This window comes from Physella acuta, unplaced genomic scaffold, assembly GCF_028476545.2.
Source record: "Physella acuta isolate Inbredline_101_S28 unplaced genomic scaffold, ASM2847654v3 ptg000450l, whole genome shotgun sequence".
Lineage (NCBI taxonomy): Eukaryota > Metazoa > Mollusca > Gastropoda > Physidae > Physella > Physella acuta.
The window spans coordinates 250,891-271,397 of NW_026731969.1; the positions used below are offsets into that span (position 1 = coordinate 250,891).

Consider the following 20,507-nt stretch of genomic DNA (forward strand, 5'->3'; position numbering starts at 1 on the left):
GAAAATTTTTGAAACCGTTATTATATTGTAGATTTTCATCAATTTGCCGGGGTTCCGTTCTAACAGCATCGGCCATCATATTTAATATTCTCATAGAATATTGTTCTTGCATCGTTCTTAAATGGCTGTAAGATGGAGTTGGAATACCTCCTTCATAATCAGCACCCTGTTTAATTAATAGCTCAACAACTTCGGCGTGTCCAGCCTTAACTGCCAACACAAAAGCATTTTCTCCTTTATTATTTGTTGTGTTAATACTAGCGCTTTTATTTATGAGTGCTTGGACAATGTCAGAGAATCCATTTTGTGCCGCATACATTAATGCGTTGTAACCGTTTTTATCTACAATAGTGTAATCAGCTTGGTTATCTAAGAGTGATTTCACAATGCGAACATTTCTATTTTCTGCAGCGATGATAAGACAGCTTTTATTTATGTAATTTACCATGTTGCAATCAGCTTTATGTTTTATTAACAAATCCACAACATCCCCGTGTCCACCTAAAGTAGCCAGCATTAAAGCAGTGAATCCGAAATTAACTTTTACATTCACGTCTACGTCATATCCTAGCAGCACTTCGACTGTTTTAGCATGTCCCATAGCAGAAGCCAGCGTTAAAGCGCTCATACCGGCTGAGTTTATGAAATTATAATTAGCTTTTCGGCGTATCAACAAATCAACAATATAATAGTGACCGTTAAATGCAGCCATCATTATCGCATTGATTCCATTGCTTGTTAAGGCATTACAGTCAGAGCCTTGATCTAGAAGAAATTCAGTCAGGTCAGCATGACCTCTGATGGATGCCTGCATCAGGGCCGTTAACCCATCATAGTCTGTTGTGTTGATATCTATTTGATGTTCCAATATATACCTAATCCTCTCAATATCACCAACAAAAGCCGCGTTATGTAGCTCAATCCTGTATAATTGTCCATGAAGACCATCCATGTCTTGTCGTAACGACATATTTTTTAAAAGGAATGAAATACTGCCTATCTCCACCAGTTTGAACATCAGAATTCTGAAACAATGTATGCATTTTTTAAACATGTATTTGTAGGAGTTTATGTCAAGTATTGCCGTATGATTACTTCATTTAAAAGACTACAGATGGCAACAAGGTTTACTTAAAAACATGCATAAATGTATAACTAAGCAGGCCTATCTAAACAGCTACACGGAAAAGAAAAAGTAAATAATATAATGTATTAAATACAAGGTTGCCGAAAAGCAAATAATACGTTGACTATACAAAGAGGCGTATACTGGTTTTCGGGGAAGGGGGAGCAGCGAGTCGAAAAAAAAGGCGTCAACTAGGCCTGTATATATATATATATATATATATATATATATATATATATATATATATATATATATATATATATATATATATATATATGACATTGCTTCGCTAAGGTGAAAAATGTATTCCTACATTACTCTGTAGAAAACAAAAGTGCAAAACACCATGTAGGCCGACAACACACAAAATTTATTACATAATATACAACACCAAATAGGTTATATACACTACACAACCAAAATCAAGAAACGCAACGCAATCTGTTTTGTAGTCCTTGTAATAAAAAACTATTTTACATAATTGAATAATAATTAAGACAAGCGAACAACAGTAACAACATAATCACTTTATAACATTAATATGTATATGTCTACACATTTAACTGTAATTGTAAAATTCATATGTTTCCAAGATTTAACAGAAATTCTTTGCGAGAGACGGTCACTACCAAATGAAATAGGAAACAAGTGTCAGATGTGTCGTAACATGCTAATAAAACAGCCAAGATTGACTTTTACAAATTCTCCTCTTCTAAATACATTCCTGTAACGTTCTCAGTTGAGTGGCTGGCGGTTTAAACGGTTTTCGCGGCTTAACACATCTCTGTTATGTTAAATTAATATTCGGAAATAAGATAAAGTATCATTTCGTTTACCGGAACTCGCTCAAAGCAATATAGAAACATACGTTCATAAGAGCTAACTATACTTATTACTATCTACATAAAACTAGGTTCAACATAACTGAAATTTAGTTATATTAAAAACTTGAAATTAAATATAGTATCATTTCTATTAAATGGACATTGGTTTAAAAAAAGAACACACACACAAAAACACACACAGACCCACACACACACACACATACAAGCAAACAGGCAGACATATAGATACATAATATAACCTTACCGTCAATTGTGGCTCACTTTCAACCAAACTGCTTGGTATGTACATTGCAAAAATTACCACGATAAATCTATTAGAGAATTGAAATTGCGAATTTTAAGTGTGTGTGTCTTTATAAATACATTTTATTTCAAATCTACAATACGTCTATGTTTGTTTATTCGTATTACATCATTTGATGACTGATGTAGTGTGTGATAATAAAATAATCAGATTAGTACATACAAGAACCATGTCACAAAACGAACTGTTATCAGCGACAGGGTCTAACGCACGACGTGATCGGCGCTGACTAGATTAGATAGTGTTAGAAAATAAACAACACAGATACATTAAACACAAACAGCTATCTATTTGACTCCACGATAGTTGATGTCAAGATAACGAACAATCATTTAAACTTTGTTCACGTAGACCATAAAACAACAACAGGGGAGGTTACTTTAATTATGCTACTTCGCATGACTAATTAAGCTAGTTCCCTTGCATAACTTACAATACTACAATTGCTATCCAAATTATGCTTTACGACACAAAATAAATACTACGAGCTGACCCGCTACGTAGCATACGCCGCTATCTAGTTGTTTTATTTTCTACTTATCAACAATTGCAAATTTGTGAATTCAACACTACCCCCCCCCCTGTCTCCCCCAACCCCACCCCACCCCGCCTAGTGAAAGCAGCCGTTTACAGACGACAATGAAAATATCAAGCAGAACTTATTATCTCCCATTAGTTTCAAATTGTTTAAAAACTAAATTATCTAATAGCCGTCACGTATTCGAACCGGCTCAACTATTGTAAACATTCGGGGTTAACCATAGCTCACTTTACAGGTGGGGATGAGGGTGGTGGCTAAGCTGCGTGGTGTTTTCTGAGGTCTCCATGAAGAGAATTATATATATATAGATTACAACTTGTTAGAAAATGCACAAAGGTTTTATTTTCAATAATTCTAATGGTATCGTATTTAATGAAAAAGCTAAGACATTCGACATATTTATTTATTTGATAATTATTTACTAGGGAAAATAAATCTGATAATGGACGAGTCAGCTAAGGAGACTTACAGCCGTGATATTCAGGCACGTGCTGGTACTTGTTTTGTGTGAGTGTGTGAAGATTGAATCAAGGTAAAATGAGACGGCTTTATTAAAAATTTGAACATTTACTACTTTATGAAGCGAACGTTTATTTTTTTAGATTTTGCCATGTGTGAGGGACGTAAAGGGGCCTCCGGGAGCCCCCGGTTACATTACCGATTTGACACCGCGTATAGCCACTGACTCGGTTTGATAACATAACGTCGTCTGTCACCGTGTCAATATTGCAGAGTGCTCTTTAAAACGAAGTTTGGTGCCATAGTGCTCACACTGATATCCCGGGATGCCATATCGCACCCTGCCGGGCCACCGGCGTACTCGCCTGATTCAATTTAGAAAACAACTAAATAACTCATTATCCACAGTCTATCGCACTGTTTAAAACGAACGTAGGCGTCATGTGAGGTAAATATGAAATGTTTTTTTTTCTCTTAACCTTGACAAAAAACCTTATACAAAACTTTAACATGAACCTAAACTTCAGCTGCAACATAACCCGCACATTAATTTAAACTTAGCACCAACGTCAACGTTAACCCTTACAACGTCAACGTTAACCCTTAAGCCTATTTTAGCCCTAACCATCTAAACCTAACCCTTTCCCAAACTTTAAGCATAGCTTTAAATTATACACCAACCCTAATACTAACACATGCCGTAACCATTTTTCTCTTAAGATTAACCTTACCCGATTTCCAACCTCAGAAACCTAACCTTTACCTACTTTTATTCCTAATCCTACTCTTAACAATTGTCATAACCTGATCACAAACTTAACATTACACCCCAACAGCAACGCTCCCGATTACACAACTCCAATTATAAACTTACTACTTACTAATTTTATTAATTTTGCTACCGCGGTATTATATTATCCATATTTCCTGTTTTTTACAAATATTTTTACAATCCCTATTAATGTTGGACAAAGATTTTAGATAGTAATTTTTACATTTGTGTTTCTTTCCCTGTTTTGTGTTTTTTCCGAAACCATATATTTTTATTTTAATCTTTAAATCCACTAAGAGAATCAGAATGTATAGATTGACACTACATTGTAAAAAAAATTGTATAATTACTTTTAAAAACTAGAAAATAAACTGGTCGGGGCAATGGGTGACATATAACTATAAATGCCAAACTGTTGCCGACTTAACTGAACCATGAACCCTAAGATTTGAAAATGCACTTTATTTTTACATTTAAGAGCATTTTTGTCAGACTGTCAAACAGAATAGGGAAATCATATTTTAATTATATTACCTGATAATTTCGGGAATTTCCAAAACTAATTTTAGATATTAAAAACGGAAAAAACATTTTACTTTTTAAGTGGACTTAGATTTAGCACAAAGATGAGCTCAACTGTTTATTATGATGGCTGTTTTATTGGAGGTAAATAGTCATTTTTTTTCTAGATTCTTTTAAAAACTTGTTTTATAATGTGACTTATTCAATAGGTGTAAGCGAAAAGAAAATAATGAATTGTATGTGGTTGACTAATTTACTGTTTAATGTTTAAAGAATTCTTAAACGCTTACGATTATATCACAGACTGTTCGCTTGGTTAAATTTAGATTTATTTTTTTGCTGCAGATGGGTTTTATTTTACTTTTTGCGTATATGAGGAAGATGCTGAAGACTAATAAATAAGGGGGTCGGGGTTGGACAGCACGCCATTTTGGGTGGGGATCCTCGTGATAAATAGAAGAAGGATAGGGTCAGGTGTAGAATGTAGACGGAGTTGTGGGGGTCGTAAGTGAACAGAAGAAAAGGGGTGAATGAGGACTTTTAAGGTTTTATAATCATACTAATGAATACATCAGCCAATTATATATTTAATTATTTAAGATGGAGAGCAGCAACCAACAAATTGGAAACTCGGCACTGTTATAGCAACTGGAAAATTCACGAAAGTTTCTCTAGTTGTAGATAACAAAGGGTTACAAGCAAGACAATGTGCTGTTAAACAGCTTTTCATTTCTGATGACATTGATGAAGCTTCCCGGGTAAGAATTATTTTAATTTTTTTTCAACACAACTTATTGTAGCACTTAGGCGCAACGAAACATTTCTATACATTTTCAAGAAAGTTAATATACAAAGTAAAGTAATAAAAACAAAAGTAGCTTAAACAAAGATAATGGAAACTTATAATTACAAATAATTGACAATGTACATGAAAATTATAAAAGAGAACCGAACTAATTATTTCAACACATTCTGATGACTGTTATGGTTTTATTTTAGAAAAAATTTTCCACTGTCGTCATTGTAACATTTTATACCGTTGATGATCATTCATAATATGGAACCCATTTGTTTTTAAACGAATCGAACGAAAAAATATTTAAAATTATTGATACTAATTACTTGGGTCTGTTTTGGATTGACAGAGAAAACGGCCAAATGTAATTTGCTATGTTTCTGAAGCAGACATTGCTGACACATTTAATGACCATCCCTAGAAAATAAATATGTTCAATAAAATTAAAACCAGACAATCTGTAAAATTATACTTTTTATGAATGCGAAGTATTAGCTTCTTGTAACGAATTACTGAATTATCCTTAAGATAGACACGTATTTATCTGGGCCAAAAATATTTTTTTAACAATATTTTGGACTCTTACATCATGCTTAAACACATGATATTCACATATATCGTAATTTTAAAACTAGAGCCATTTTCTTAGCCCTGCCTACTTTCATAAGTCATGACACTTTGACAATGACAGCATATAAACTCCCCATTAGTATCAATATGCTGCTTATTTAAAATAAAACAAAGTTATATCCGCCTCACCTTTCTTGTTTAAATTCCTCAACAATATTAAAGCAATATCATGTTTGCAGTCGCTATATACTTTTAGTGCCTTCCTACGCTAAATGTTACACACCACATTAATTATCATTTTATTTCTAATTCTGCCTGTTGTAATGAATCTAAGAAATTTATTTCTGTTTGTTTGGTCCGGTTTAGTTTACAGGTTCTCTCTACACTATACAGAATTTTGAGTTTTTTTAGATAATGTGCACACACAAATTTATATCGCACTAGTAGTAGAAAATATAAGTAAACAAAATATTTTTTAATGTCAGCTAATTAGTACCACAGTAAAGAAATTATAAACGACAACACTACAATGTTGAAAATTGGATTATACTTTTTAATTTAATAGTTATTAGTATTCAAAACGAAACACAAAACAATAACAGAGTAATCAACAAAAAATGGCCAATAATGTCTTGAAATTATAGTCGAATCACTTTTCATTATAGTTTAAAAATTGAAATATTTTTATATGTGGATATAAAACTAAATTTGTATCCAATTCCAAGAATCGTTTCAACTTTTGAGCGGTTTCCAGTAACCGGAACATAATTTACTTCCGGTTTCTCAAAAGCCATTTAAGATTGATAGATGAAATTTTGCATATATATATATATATGTAATAAATGATATGTGCAGTAATCTGTCAACATTTGAACGATTTCCATAACCGGATTCCAAGTTCGTTGTTGTCGAGTTGAATGTTGCCGGGTTGGATGTTGCCGGGTTGGTTGCTACAACATATGTTTTTTAACAACTGTTCAAAATTGCTTCTCTAGCAACAAATACATTATTTTACTTTTAAGTAAAGTTTTTAAAAGTTTTTTTTTCCAACTGGATTTCTTTGTTGTTTTTTTTTTGTTATTTTTTTTTGGTTGTAGTGCTTGTTTTGTCATCGATTGAACCTGCAGAGCGAAATTTTGACCACTTCTAACCAAACATTATCTCTGATACTTGGCAAGTGGATCAAAACTTGTTGATCAAAGTTGACTTAATTACATCATTAATAAATGTTGAAGAATTAATTACAATTTCCTATATAAATAACGATTTACCGAGCTATTATGTGCACATTTTTCGTGTTTATTTAGTGCGCAATTGTTTTTAATCAAGCAACTCTATTGCATTTACAATTTTAAAGCGCTGAAAAAAATGCATTAAAAAGTTTTTATAGCAAGCTTTTAGGTAATATTACAATAAAAGGATAATATATAACAATGAACTACTATTTAATTTAACTACAAGTTAAATAGCTAAACATAAAAGCGTGGGTCGCTTCTTAAATTATAGTAAACGTTTTTAACATAATATATAGAATCAAGCTTTTATTTTTTTAAACAAATAGTTCATTATTATATTTTTACAGAAAATCATTTTTTCTTCTTTGTGGTGCATTATTACATAACAGCTTGTTATTTAAACGTTTTTTATGCATTTGTTAGAAAAGTATTGACGTGGAAATCACAGCCCTAAAGAAAGCCACTCATCTGAGAATCGTTGATTACTATGGCTACAGCAGAACAGACAGAGTGTTCTCGTTGTTTATAGGATATATGCAACAGGTAATGGAGTAATGTAACTACAAATAAACAAATAAATTTAATAAAAGTTAAAGAGCAAAACACATCAAAATACACATATAAACATTCACATACTTAGAGATTGGAAGGTAAAACATATAATCTAATTAATGTGTATATCTTTATGAAGGGTTCGTTAGCTAAATACATACAATCAGAGAAGGATGGACACCTTACCGAGTTGCAAACTTCACATTTTACTCAGCAAATTCTTGAGGGCCTTGAATATCTACATCAAAGCCGAATAATTCATAGGGACATCAAAGGTATATTTAGTAAATTTTCTTAAATTTCAACTACCATAAGTCTGTGTCCTCAATGCTAAATTTGAACTTCGTTATATATATATACATATATATATATATATATGTATATATATATATATATATATATATATATATATATATATATATATAGAGAGAGAGAGAGAGAGAGAGAGAGAGAGAGAGAGAGAGAGAGAGAGAGAGAGAGAGAGAGATAATACCATATACATATTAGATTTATTTCAATACTTCGCCAAAATGTGCAATGGTTGTACCGTTGTAGATTTTAAATAATAGTATAGGTTTTAGGTTAATAGATTTAAGAAACTTACTCTTATTATCCAGGTTCAAATATTTTAATGCAAGACAAGAATAACATAAAGATATCAGACTTCGGAGTAGCTAAGATTCTTAATACACTGTCACGCGCAAACACGCAGGGAACAGGAACAATCAACTGGATGGCACCAGAATTGTTCCAGGAAGTGCCATATAACAACAAAGTTGATATTTGGTACCTTTGTATTACTTTTACTTTTATAAGAACATGAGTAGCAAGTTTTGGCTAAATTTAAATTAGTTTACAATAATTATTTCACTGCTATTTGAACTTAAAATGTTTTTAAATAGGAGCACTGGATGTACAGTATTTCAGATGTTGACTGGGAAAATACCTTTTGCACATCTAAAAGAGACAACAATTATAATAAAAGGAAATAAAAATGAACTATATTTAACTGTTCCCAAAGAATGTTCCGAAAATGTGCAATCTTTTCTACATCTAGCTTGTAAAAATAATCATTTAGAGAGACCATCAGCAACATATTTATTGCAGCATGAATTTGTAAGAGGTACATGTACATAGTCAATGGTGACCCGTCAAAAGAGCGCACGATAAAAGAGCGCCGACATAAGAGCGCAGACAAAAGAGCGCCGACATAAGAGCGCCGACATAAGAGCGCACTAATTTGCCGACAAAAGAGCGCCGACATAAGAGCGCAAACTAAAGATCGAAAAACCATATTTAATAAATAGGAACAAGAAAATTAACTCAGATCAGAAGGCATTGTTTGATGTTAACTCTTTATTGTTTCATTAAAAAAACGAATTGTTCAGTTTCTTAAACTAAAAAACTGGTATTGACGATTAATATTATCCGTTGTTCCGAAATCATCATTCTGTAAATGTCAGTCCCACAATCCCACAAGACGAAATTTTGTCCTCTTGTTGACGTTTGAAGAGGTTCAGGAATTTTTATCGATAATATATATATATATAATATATATCTCTGCAATGTTCTGTGGATTAGGGAATGGCAGCTGCTTGCGTTTTCTCTGTCTTTCTATTGCACGCTGTGAAGCGACGTATGCCGGCAAATGAGGTGCTACTTACATCGAAATTCCTGCTCTGGCTGGTTGTATAATCTGCCTTAGTTTTTCCACCCCTTCCACTGCCGTTTTCGTATAGCTCTGTCCTTTCAATATATGTAGCCTTCGACCTATATAACAACCTTACCTTTCTGTAATTCGATATCCTCCATGTTATTTGGGTTAGAAATATTTTCAAACTGCATTCATAACATATTAACCATAATATATAAATAAACACATGTCGTTTTATCGTTCCGCCGATTGTTTAATTAAAACAAGTGTTAACCATGCCATATTCGTTTAGCATACAACATGTGCTTTTTTAATTGTCTGCGCTCTTATGTCGGCGCTCTTTTGTCTGCGCTCTTATGTCGGCGCTCTTGTGTCGGTGCTCTTTTGTTTGCGCTCTTATGTCGGCGCTCTTTTGTCGTGCGCTCTTTTGACGGGGTGCCATAGTCAATATATGGGTATATATGTAATATAAATAAATAAGTAAGCAAATAAATTAATAAATTAATTAATGTATTATATATATATATATATATATATATATATATATATATATATATATATATACACAAATTTTATATATATATATATATATATATATATATATATATATATATATATATATATATATATATATATATATATATATATATATATATATATATATATAACAATAGAGTGGGGAGAATATTATAGTTAAAAGAAAGAAAAATAAACTTTTTTTATTAGTTCCCAATGTATGAAAGACAGTTCTAAAATGTGCTATGTTTTTTATATCTAGCTTGTAAAAATAATCTTTTAGAGAGACCATCAGCAACAGATTTATTGCAGCATGAATTTGTAAAAGGTACGTGTACATAGTCAATATACATGTATATTTATATAATATAGGCCTATAATATATTTTATAAATAAATAAGTAAACAAATCAATAAATTAATTAATCAATTAATTAATTAATTAATAAGTAATTAAATTAATTAATTAATTAATTATTTATATATATATATACAAATATATATATATATATATATATATATATATATATATATATATATATATATATATATATATATATATATATATACATATATATATATATAATGATATATATATACACAAATTATATATATATATATATATATATATATATATATATATGTATATATATATATATATATATATATATATATATATATATATATATATATATATATATATATATATATATATATATATATATATATATATATATATAACAAGAGAGTGAGAGTGAGGTGAAAATTATAGTTAAAAGAAGTTCCCAATGTATAAACGACAGTTCTAAAATGTGCAATGTTTATTAAATCTGGCTTGTAAAAAAAATCATTTAGAGAGACCATCAGCAACAGATTTATTGCTGCATGAATTTGTAAAAGGTACATGTACATAGTCAATATACGTGTGTATATATATATATATATATATATATATATATATATATATATATATATATATATATTTATATATATATATATATATATATATATATATATATATATATATATATATATATATAAGATAGGCCTATAATATATAATATAAATAAATAAGTAAACAAATCAATAAATTAATTAATTAATTAATTAACTAATTATTTAATAAGTAATTAAATAAATAAATTAATGAATTAGGTATATATATATATATATATATATATATATATATATATATATATATATATATATATATATAACAAGAGAGCGAGAGTGAGAAGAAAATTATAGTTATAACAAAGAAAAATAGACTATTTTTTACTAGTTCCCAAATGAATAAAAAATGTTCTAAAATGTTCAATATTTTCTATATCCAGCTTGTGAAATTAACCATTTAGAGAGACCATTGTCAACATATTTATTGCAGCCTGAATTTGTAAAAGGTATGTGTACATAGTTAATAAATGGATATATATTATATATATATATATATATATATATATATATATATATATATATATATATATATTATATAGATAGATAGATATAGAGATAGAGATAGAGATAGAGATAGAGATAGAGATAGACATAGACATAGACATAGACATAGACATAGACATAGACATAGACATAGACATAGACATAGACATAAACATAGATATATATATATATATATACAGATATTCCTAGGGTACCTTATCCAGTGATAATAGTTTCGGTGTGTTTTTTTTTAAATCATAAGTTGGGTATTTCATTATTTGTTTGTTTCTATTATTTTTACATAGCTATTTATTATTTAGACTTGTGTGCATTTTAGAAGGTTCTAGATTGATTTAGAGTATTATTAGTTGCAGAAGGTCTTCGTGTGTATTTTTACTCTAGACATAAGCTTCGAGTCTACGAAGGGTTGTTGTTTTCTGATAGTCTTTTTAAGTAATCAGTCTAAGACAATCCAAAAAGAATCCGGGTATTGCGTATCCTTTACCAGTGGTAGAGATACGTAATAACAACACAACACAAACACAATGTAAACGCAATACAAACACAAAAGAAAACACAAACACAACACAAACAAAAAAGAAAACACAAACAAAATATAATACACACACAACACAAATACAAAAGAAAGCAAAAACACAATGCAAACATAAGGTAAAACACAAACACAATGCAAACACAAACATTTGCGTTTGTTTTTTCTTTTGTGTTTGTGTTTTGCGTTTGTGTTTTCGTTATTATTTGCCTTGTGTTTGTTTGCATTGTGTTTGTGTTTTCTTTGGGCTTGTGTTTTCGTTTGTGTTTGTGTTGTATTTGTGTTGTGTTTGTGTTGTGTTGAGTTTTGTTGTGTTCATAAGTTGGAACTATAAAAAAGGTTGTAACGTTGCGGAGCACGGGTATGAAGCTAGTTTTTTTTATATATTCAATTTAGTGCTAGTTTGTAACGCCCCACGAACGTAGTCGCCATCGCGCTCACCAGAAATACAAGGACGCCAAATCGCATCCTGCCGGGGGCCGCCCATGCAAAATTAAATTCTCTCTCCCCCATCCCACCCCAGAAACCTTCTCGGGAGTATTCATCAACTCCCTAAAGTTTTATTGCACCCGGATATACTGTGTTGAACCGCAATTGTCTTTTATTTTTATATACCGTATATACAGAAAAATCCCACCATCCCGTGGCGCCGCCCTTCCAAAAATAAAAAGAAATAAAAAGTTTTTTTTACAGAAACGTCGCCTAAAGTGTTCTAATTAACTCGCAAAAGTTTTATGGCGATCAGATGAACGATGTCAAACCACAAACGACTTTTATTTTTATATTCCGTATGTAGACAAAATCGCACCCTCCTGTGGCGCCGCCCTTGCGAAATTAAAAATGATTTTTTTTTTTACAGAACCCTTCCCTGGAGTGTTCTAATCAATTCTCTAAAGATTGATATTAATGATATGAACGGTGAGAAACCGCAATCGACTTATATTTTTATTTACTGTATATAGAGAAAACAGAAATCGCGCTTTACCGGGGCGCCACCTCTGCGAATTTGATTTTTTTTTCGCAGAAACCTCCCCCGGAATATTCTCAACAATTTCCCAAAGTTTCACGGCGATGTGATAAGAGGTGTAGTAATGCATAAAAGACAATCAAACAAACAAACAGACACACATACATCTATATATTCTAATATATAAAAGGCCATGTGCGCTCTTCTCTGTCTGTCTCTCTCTCTCTCTCTCTCTCTCTATCTGTCCGCAAAATATTTTCGCCGGACATCACGTTAGAAAAGGCAGCGATATATGGAGAACTTTATACGGACTTTTGTTGAAAATAATATGTTAGATGTTTTAAATGTATAACCACAATTTTATTTAAAGAAGAAAAATAAAAAATAAAGGCGTATTCGAATGTAGAAAAACAATTTTATTTATGCAACCGGAAAAGCATTAATAGATGTGAAAAACAACGCATAAAACTGTGACGTCACTATTGCTTATACATTAACTAATGACGTCATCTGCCGTGTTTAGAATAAAAAGAAATGAACTATTTCATTCAACTTTGATTTAGATCTACGTACACTATAAAATGTATACAATACAATTTTTCAGGCCTAAACTCATAAAATTTATTTTATTTATTTGGATTCTAGATCTAGATATTCTCGATTCTAGATCTAGACTAGATCTAAATCTACGCAATAACTAGACGTAGACGCAAAGATCTAGATTATGACTCTAATTACTCTAGAACTATTCCAAAAATAAATTTCTATATTAGGACTAAACTATTTCAAGACTTAATTATTTTATACAAAATCTTTGTTTGGAACTGGCTAATTTGGGATAAAAAATTAATTTGAAAGAATAGGCATATTCGCGTAAGTTAAGATTTTAAAATACGTCTTTCATTCTCCGAATTTTGTAAGATGCCTTAATTGCTGGGTTTTTTATTTTTTTTTATTTTGCTCGGACTAAACTTAAAAAAAAATTCTCTATTAGGATTCTAGATCTAGATATTCTAGATCATTTAGATCTAGAGATTCTAGATCATCTAGATGATCTAGATCTACGGAAAAACTAGACTTACACAGATGTATACCCTACCTAGATCTAGAATCTATTCAAATAATACATTTCTATACTAAAGTATTTCAGGCCTTAATTACTTTATTGAAATTTTTGTTTATCTATGCAATTTGCTAATCTCTATAATATATAAAGCAAAGTTGTCGGGTGCCCGATAGGGCACTTCCCGGCGCCGCAGGCGCTTCAAATTTGGCATGATCTTGCCTTGGGGCGACAGAACACGGGGGACGGTTGGCCGAAAAGTCTACGATGATGGGGTCAAAACTGACCTCGACTGACCGGCGCCTTATATGAACTATAAATCGAAAAAAAATGTCCACGGAGGAACCTCTTCATATCTCCTGACGTCGTAGACCGACCCTCAGGGGAATTAATTAAGCATTCAAATTCTCAATGTTTTCGAAAGCCTAAGCGAAGCTGGGCAGCATGCCTAGTATATACATATATATAAAGCATGGGCGGTCACTGAAGTGTGTTCTACCTCATTATTTCGGTGAGTTATTAATGTACACTCAAGGTTTTCATGCGGTAGTGTAGGGGGTAAACCCATGTCCAGATATTTATGATCCAAGCGCAGGCATTGTTTACATTTAAATAACTCACTTTTAGAAAACAAGGTCAGGAGTCTAAGAATATAGGATTGGTAACGCATGGATAAAACCCTTCTTATATATTTCGTCAGACTTTTTTCAATCCCCGCGACAACGCGCGGGGAACCGGTAAGCTAGTTGCTTTATATATATATGCTATAAATATCGGGACACGGGTTTACCTATACTACCGCATGAAAACCTTGAGTGTACATTAATCACTCACCGAAATAATATGGTAGAACACACTTCGATGACCGCCCATGTGTTAGAGACGTAGAGGGGCGCTATAGGCGCATAGGCACGGCGTACCACCCATGGCTCCTTAAAACTAACAGGCGCCATCGTGCCAAATAGCATCCTGTTAACAATGATACAGATTGCGTCATTCGCTAAAGTGACACAAATGAACATGATTTGTTATATAACACTTAAAACAATTATTTAACGTGTTTTAAACATCAGTGTGACTGATGCAATATGTTAGCGTTACTAATGGTCTATTATTAGATGCTCGATCTCAATTTCTGATTGGATTGTCTAAAAATAGATGCTAAATGCATCATTCGCAAAGTGTCGAAACTGTTTGGATTTTTTTTACGGACAAAAAGAAACATCCCAGTTAATAATCTAACCTTGATTAATTTTTCTAATTATTAAAATAAAACATATTACATGGCCCTGCTCTGGGTTATCCTGTTAGCACATTGACACTTTGTTATTTTTAAAGAGCCAACAGCCCTACGCTGCGCCTCTGCGGTAGTGTTATTGGGGGGCTCCCGAGAGTGCCTCTCTACGTTCCTGATACATGGGTGGTCACGAAGTGTGTTCAACCTCATTATTTCGGTGAGTGATTAACAAACATTCAAGGATTTTATTTGGTAGTGTAGGTAAACCCGTGTCCCGATAACTATGATCCAAGCGCAGGCATTTAAATAACACAGTTTTAAAAGACAAGGTCGCGTGTCTAAGAACATATGATTGGTAACGCATTAGTGAAATCCTTCTAATATATTTCGTCAGACTTTCTACTATCCCCACGGCAACGCGTGGGGGACGGGTACGCTTATATATATATATATATATATATATATATATATATATATATATATATATATATATATAAAGCAATGTATGTGTGTGTGTCTGTCAGTTTGTCTTTTATGCATTACTACACCTCTCATCACATCGCCGTGAAACTTTGGGAAGTTGTTGAGAATATTCCTGGGGAGGTTTCTGCAAAACCAAAATTTTAAGTTCGCAGGGGTGGCGCCCCGACAGGGCGCGATTTGTTTTCTTTCTATATATACGGTATATAAAAATAAAAATTGATTTTTGTTTGACACCATTCGTCCGGTCGCCATCAACCTTCAGGGACTTGATTAGAACACTCCAGAGAAGGGTTCTGTAAAAAAAACATTTTTATTTTCGCACGTAAAAAAATTATTTGATGTGTTTTAAACAACAGTGTGACTGATGCTATAGGTTAGCGTTACTAATGGTCTATTATTAGATGCTCGATCTCAATTTCTGATTGGATTGTCTAAAAATAGATGCTAATTGCGTAATTCGCAAAGTGACGAAACTGTTTGGATTTTTTTACGAACAAAAAGAAACATCCCAGTTAATAATCTAACTTTGGTTAATTTTTCTGATTATTAAAATAAAACTTATTACATGGCCCTCAGCGGCCCATGTGAGCCTCTGGGGGACGAAACTGAAATTTTCGTTAGCAGCCAAATCGCACCCTACCAGGGCGCCGGAGGACACGCCTGGTTCAATTTAGTGAGCGTTTGTAACGTGCATCATATCCATTGTCTATCACGCTGTTTCGACAGAACGTAGTTGCCATAGCGCTCAACGGAAAGACCAGGGCGCCAACTCGCATCCTGCCGGGGGGCCGCCCATGCAAAATTAAATCATATATATATATATATATATATATATATATATATATATATAACAAGAGAGTGAGTTTGAGACGAAAATAAATTATAGTTGAAAGTGAAAGAAAGAAAAATAATATTTTACAATCCATAGTCTAATAATTTTATTCGAGAAAATAAATTAATCATAAGAACTATATTATTTTATGTTGTCATTTTAAATTGTTTTCAGACATTTTTACTGTCAAGTTATATTATATCAATTATTTACATAAATTGATTGGTATTTAGATACATTACATAAAGGACAAATGTGTTTTCTTTTCAGAAAGTAGAAACAACCAAAAAACGTGTGATCTAACTATAGTATATCCCGATTCAAATTGTGCTCAATGTGATTTTTCATCTGACGTATTTTCAGAACTATCTTCCGACTCAGCAGTTTGTGGTAAAGTGCTTGATTGTCTGTTGTTTTAATAAGACACATTGTTTACACTTTATTTGTTTAATTGTTTTAACAAAAGTTAATGCAAAAAAGCATTCAATTTATAATAATTACGTAGTCTAGCATATATCCTATATTGTTTTATTTTTTTATTTTTGTTCACTAGCATTCCAAACATATGAAAAAGATTCTGATCCGTCGATTGAAGGATTACCAATACCTGGAACTGAAACAGGTTTGCATTATGTATCGCGTTAGTATTCCTATGTTTTCATAGCGAAACAAAATACATGTAAACGATTTAATAACAAGCTTGTATATAATTAAGCACTAAAACGGAGAAAATAAATGGTTTCCTTTTTTTAAAACTACTATCTAAATAACTGAAAAGGAAAGCGTGGGTCAATTCTTAAATTCTAGTAAAGGTATTTAATAGATAATATAGCGACTCATGCTTTTATTTTCAGATATTTAAATAGTAGTTATTATTTTTAAAGAAAATCACAGTTGTATCACAATGAATTTTTCTAGAGCTACGGATAAATTAGACTTTGGCTTTTTTTCTAGATCTAGAATCTATCTAGAGCAATCACACAATGAATAATTGAGTTTCTTTACTAAAGTATTTCAGGCCCTATATATATATATATATATATATATATATATATATATATATATACATATATATATATACATATATATATATATATATATATATATATATATATATATATATATATATATATCAATATATGTCTGTGTGTGTCTGTGTCTGTCGGCTCCCGGTCACAAAAGCCCCCTGGACATAAACCCCCTATACATAAACCCCTGACATAAACACCCAGGACATAAACCACCGCGACATAAACCCCCTGGACAACCCACCACCCACCCCCCGCGACACAAGCCGCCTGGATAATAACTCCCAGATTGAGGTTGCTATAAGGAAATAATAACGATGATGAGAAGCAAAAAAAAAACATAATTTAATTAAATTATTGTAATTTTTAAAGACAATGATTCTGGTGCCGGATCACAAGGTTGGATGTTTTTGTTTTGAACTAAGGACAACCTTAGATTATTGGAGGTTAATCAGCACTGGTTTATGGTTGGTACATTCAAAATAGCTCCTGCCTTGTTTTCACAACTGTACACAGTCCATGCGTTGGTCAATGGACGGACTGTTCCATGTGTCTATGCCTTACTTCAAAACAAAACACAGGAAACATACACAGCACTCTTACAGCAACTAATGGTCTTGAACACAAATCTGCAACAAATTTCTATCATTAGTGACTTTGAAACGGCTGTGATAAAAAGTGTTTTAAGACTGTGAGGTAAAAGGATGCTTTTTCCATCTTATCCAAAACATACAGAAAAATACAGGACTCTGGCCTTCAACAGCGTTACCAAGTTGATAGCGAATTTGCTCTTAAGCTCAGAATGCTACCTGCGTTGGCTTTTGTGCCCACTGAACACATTAGTAATGCTTTTGATAAATTATCGGAAATTTTCCCCCAAGAAGCAATGCCGATTGCAGACTATTTCGAGGACTACTATATTGGCGGACCACAACGTCGAGGTCGGAGAAAACCTATGTTTCCATTTGATATGTGGAACATGCTCACACGTGCTGAAGACCATATGCCAAAAACAAACAACTCAGTTGAAGGCTGGCACAGAAGTTTCCAGTCCAATATGTGATGTTGCCATCAAAATATTTTGAAGTTCATTGACTTTATTAAAAAGGAACAATCGCCCCAAGAGGTTTATTGTACACAGATAAATTCAGGTCGCTTACAATCTCTCTTTTTGAAACTTATAAAACACTGTTTTTTCTAATGTTTATTTTGTTTTTAATGATTAATTTTTGTTATTGTCTTTAGTTTTTCCTTATAAAAACCACCATTGTGTTTTTTTGTCCAGGTGGTTTATGTTATGGGGGAATTATTTCCCGGGGGTTTATGTCGGTGGGGGGGGGGGGGGTGTTCAGGGGGTTTATGTCCAGGTTTTTTTTGACCGGACACCGTTTGAAGTCTGTCTGTCTTTTATGCATTATTACATTACTTTAATGCATTACTCTCATCTCATCGCTGTGAAACTTTGGGAAGTTGTTGAGTATGCTCCTGGGAAGGTTTCTGCGAAAAAAAAAAACTTCAAATTCACAGTGGTGGCGCCCCGTTAGGGCGCGATTTGTTTTTTCTCTATATACGATATATAAAAAATAAAAGTCAGATGCGGTTTGACACCGTTCATCTGTGTGAATTGAAACTTTGGTGAGTTGAAGAGGATACACCAAGGAGGAAGTGTGTGAAAAAAAAATTTCTTAAGGGCGGCGCACGGGAGGGTGCGATTTTTGTCAATACACGGTTTGACGATTAGAGTTTCAGAGCGGCTATTGTAGAACTTGGCGTCCGTTAATCAGACGACCTGCATAGAGGGTAAAGGGTACTACTAAATTCAGCGGTAAAACTGCAACAGGCGTAGCCAGCGGTGCCCAAAGATTGCGTGAACAGATCGTTTAAAAAAGGCTATACACTGAAGACACTATGGGCAACAATTATCGTTGACTATATCGAATCAGGCGCGTGATATGGCGCCCCTGCAGTGTGTGATTTGGCGCCATGGGCTTTCCCGTGAGAGCAATGACGCATTGTTTGTTCTAAAGTGTGATAGACAATGAATAAGAAGGGGCATTATAGTCGCTCACTAAATTGAATCAGGCACGTCCGCCGGCAAAACGGCAGAGCGCGATTTGACGCCCGCGTCAACCTGAGCACTATGGCGCCTACGTTAGTTTTAAGAAGCACCATACACGGCGGCACACGGCATTTTAATGATTAAATTGAGCCAGGAGCCGTACGCAGCGCCCCCACGAACGTGTAATCGGGTACTCACGAGATCGTCACTCTACGTCCAAGATGCTTAGGCGGTGAGTGATTAACGTACACTCGATGGCGTGCTGGGCGGTAATGTAGGTAAAGTGACTGGTAAAGCAATGATGAAACCCTCCTAATATATTTCGTCAGACTTTATTTGTCTTTTATGCATTACTATACTTTTCATCCGATCGCCATGAAACTTTGGAATGGTGTTGAGATTACTCCAAAGAAAACAAATCTTTGCACGGATGGCGCACCGACAGGGTGATATTTGGCGCCGAGGGTTACATATGTTTCGCAGGCGATAGGATGAACGGTGTCCAACCGCAGTCGACTTTTATTTTTATATATAGCGTATATATAGAAAAAACAAATCGCGCCCTACGGGGCGCCACCTCAGGATTATTCTCAACAGCTTCCCAAAGTTTGATGCCGATCGGATAGAAGGTGTAGTAATGCATAAAAGACAGACAAACAAACACACACACAGACATACATTGCTTTATATATATATATATGCCTATATATATATATATATATATATATATATATATATATAGAGAGAGAGAGAGAGAGAGAGAGAGAGAGAGAGAGAGAGAGAGAGAAATTTGTGAGCCTGCTATTCAGTACTTTAAATTTAGTCTAAATATATAAGTAGGCCTTTTTGATTTTGAAAATTTAAAAACCTTTTGTTTATAAAATTAAAAAATAAACCTCACATTAATTTTATCGACTTCTACAGTTCCTAACACTCCAGAAGGATACGTGGAAAAAG

General features: G+C 32.9%; 1 protein-coding gene across 1 annotated transcript; it reads left to right on the plus strand.

Moving 5' to 3' along the window:
- The first annotated feature begins 4,673 nt into the window (after positions 1-4,673).
- On the plus strand, positions 4,674-18,554 carry LOC131943250 (mitogen-activated protein kinase kinase kinase 2-like). Its single transcript, XM_059303269.1, has 11 exons — positions 4,674-4,713; positions 5,170-5,327; positions 7,594-7,713; positions 7,862-7,997; positions 8,340-8,508; positions 8,625-8,845; positions 10,155-10,220; positions 11,226-11,291; positions 17,017-17,085; positions 17,864-17,897; positions 18,227-18,554. The coding sequence occupies exons 1-11, from the start codon at positions 4,674-4,676 to the stop codon at positions 18,552-18,554; spliced, it is 1,407 nt and encodes a 468-aa protein (XP_059159252.1).
- The last annotated feature ends 1,953 nt before the right edge of the window (positions 18,555-20,507 follow it).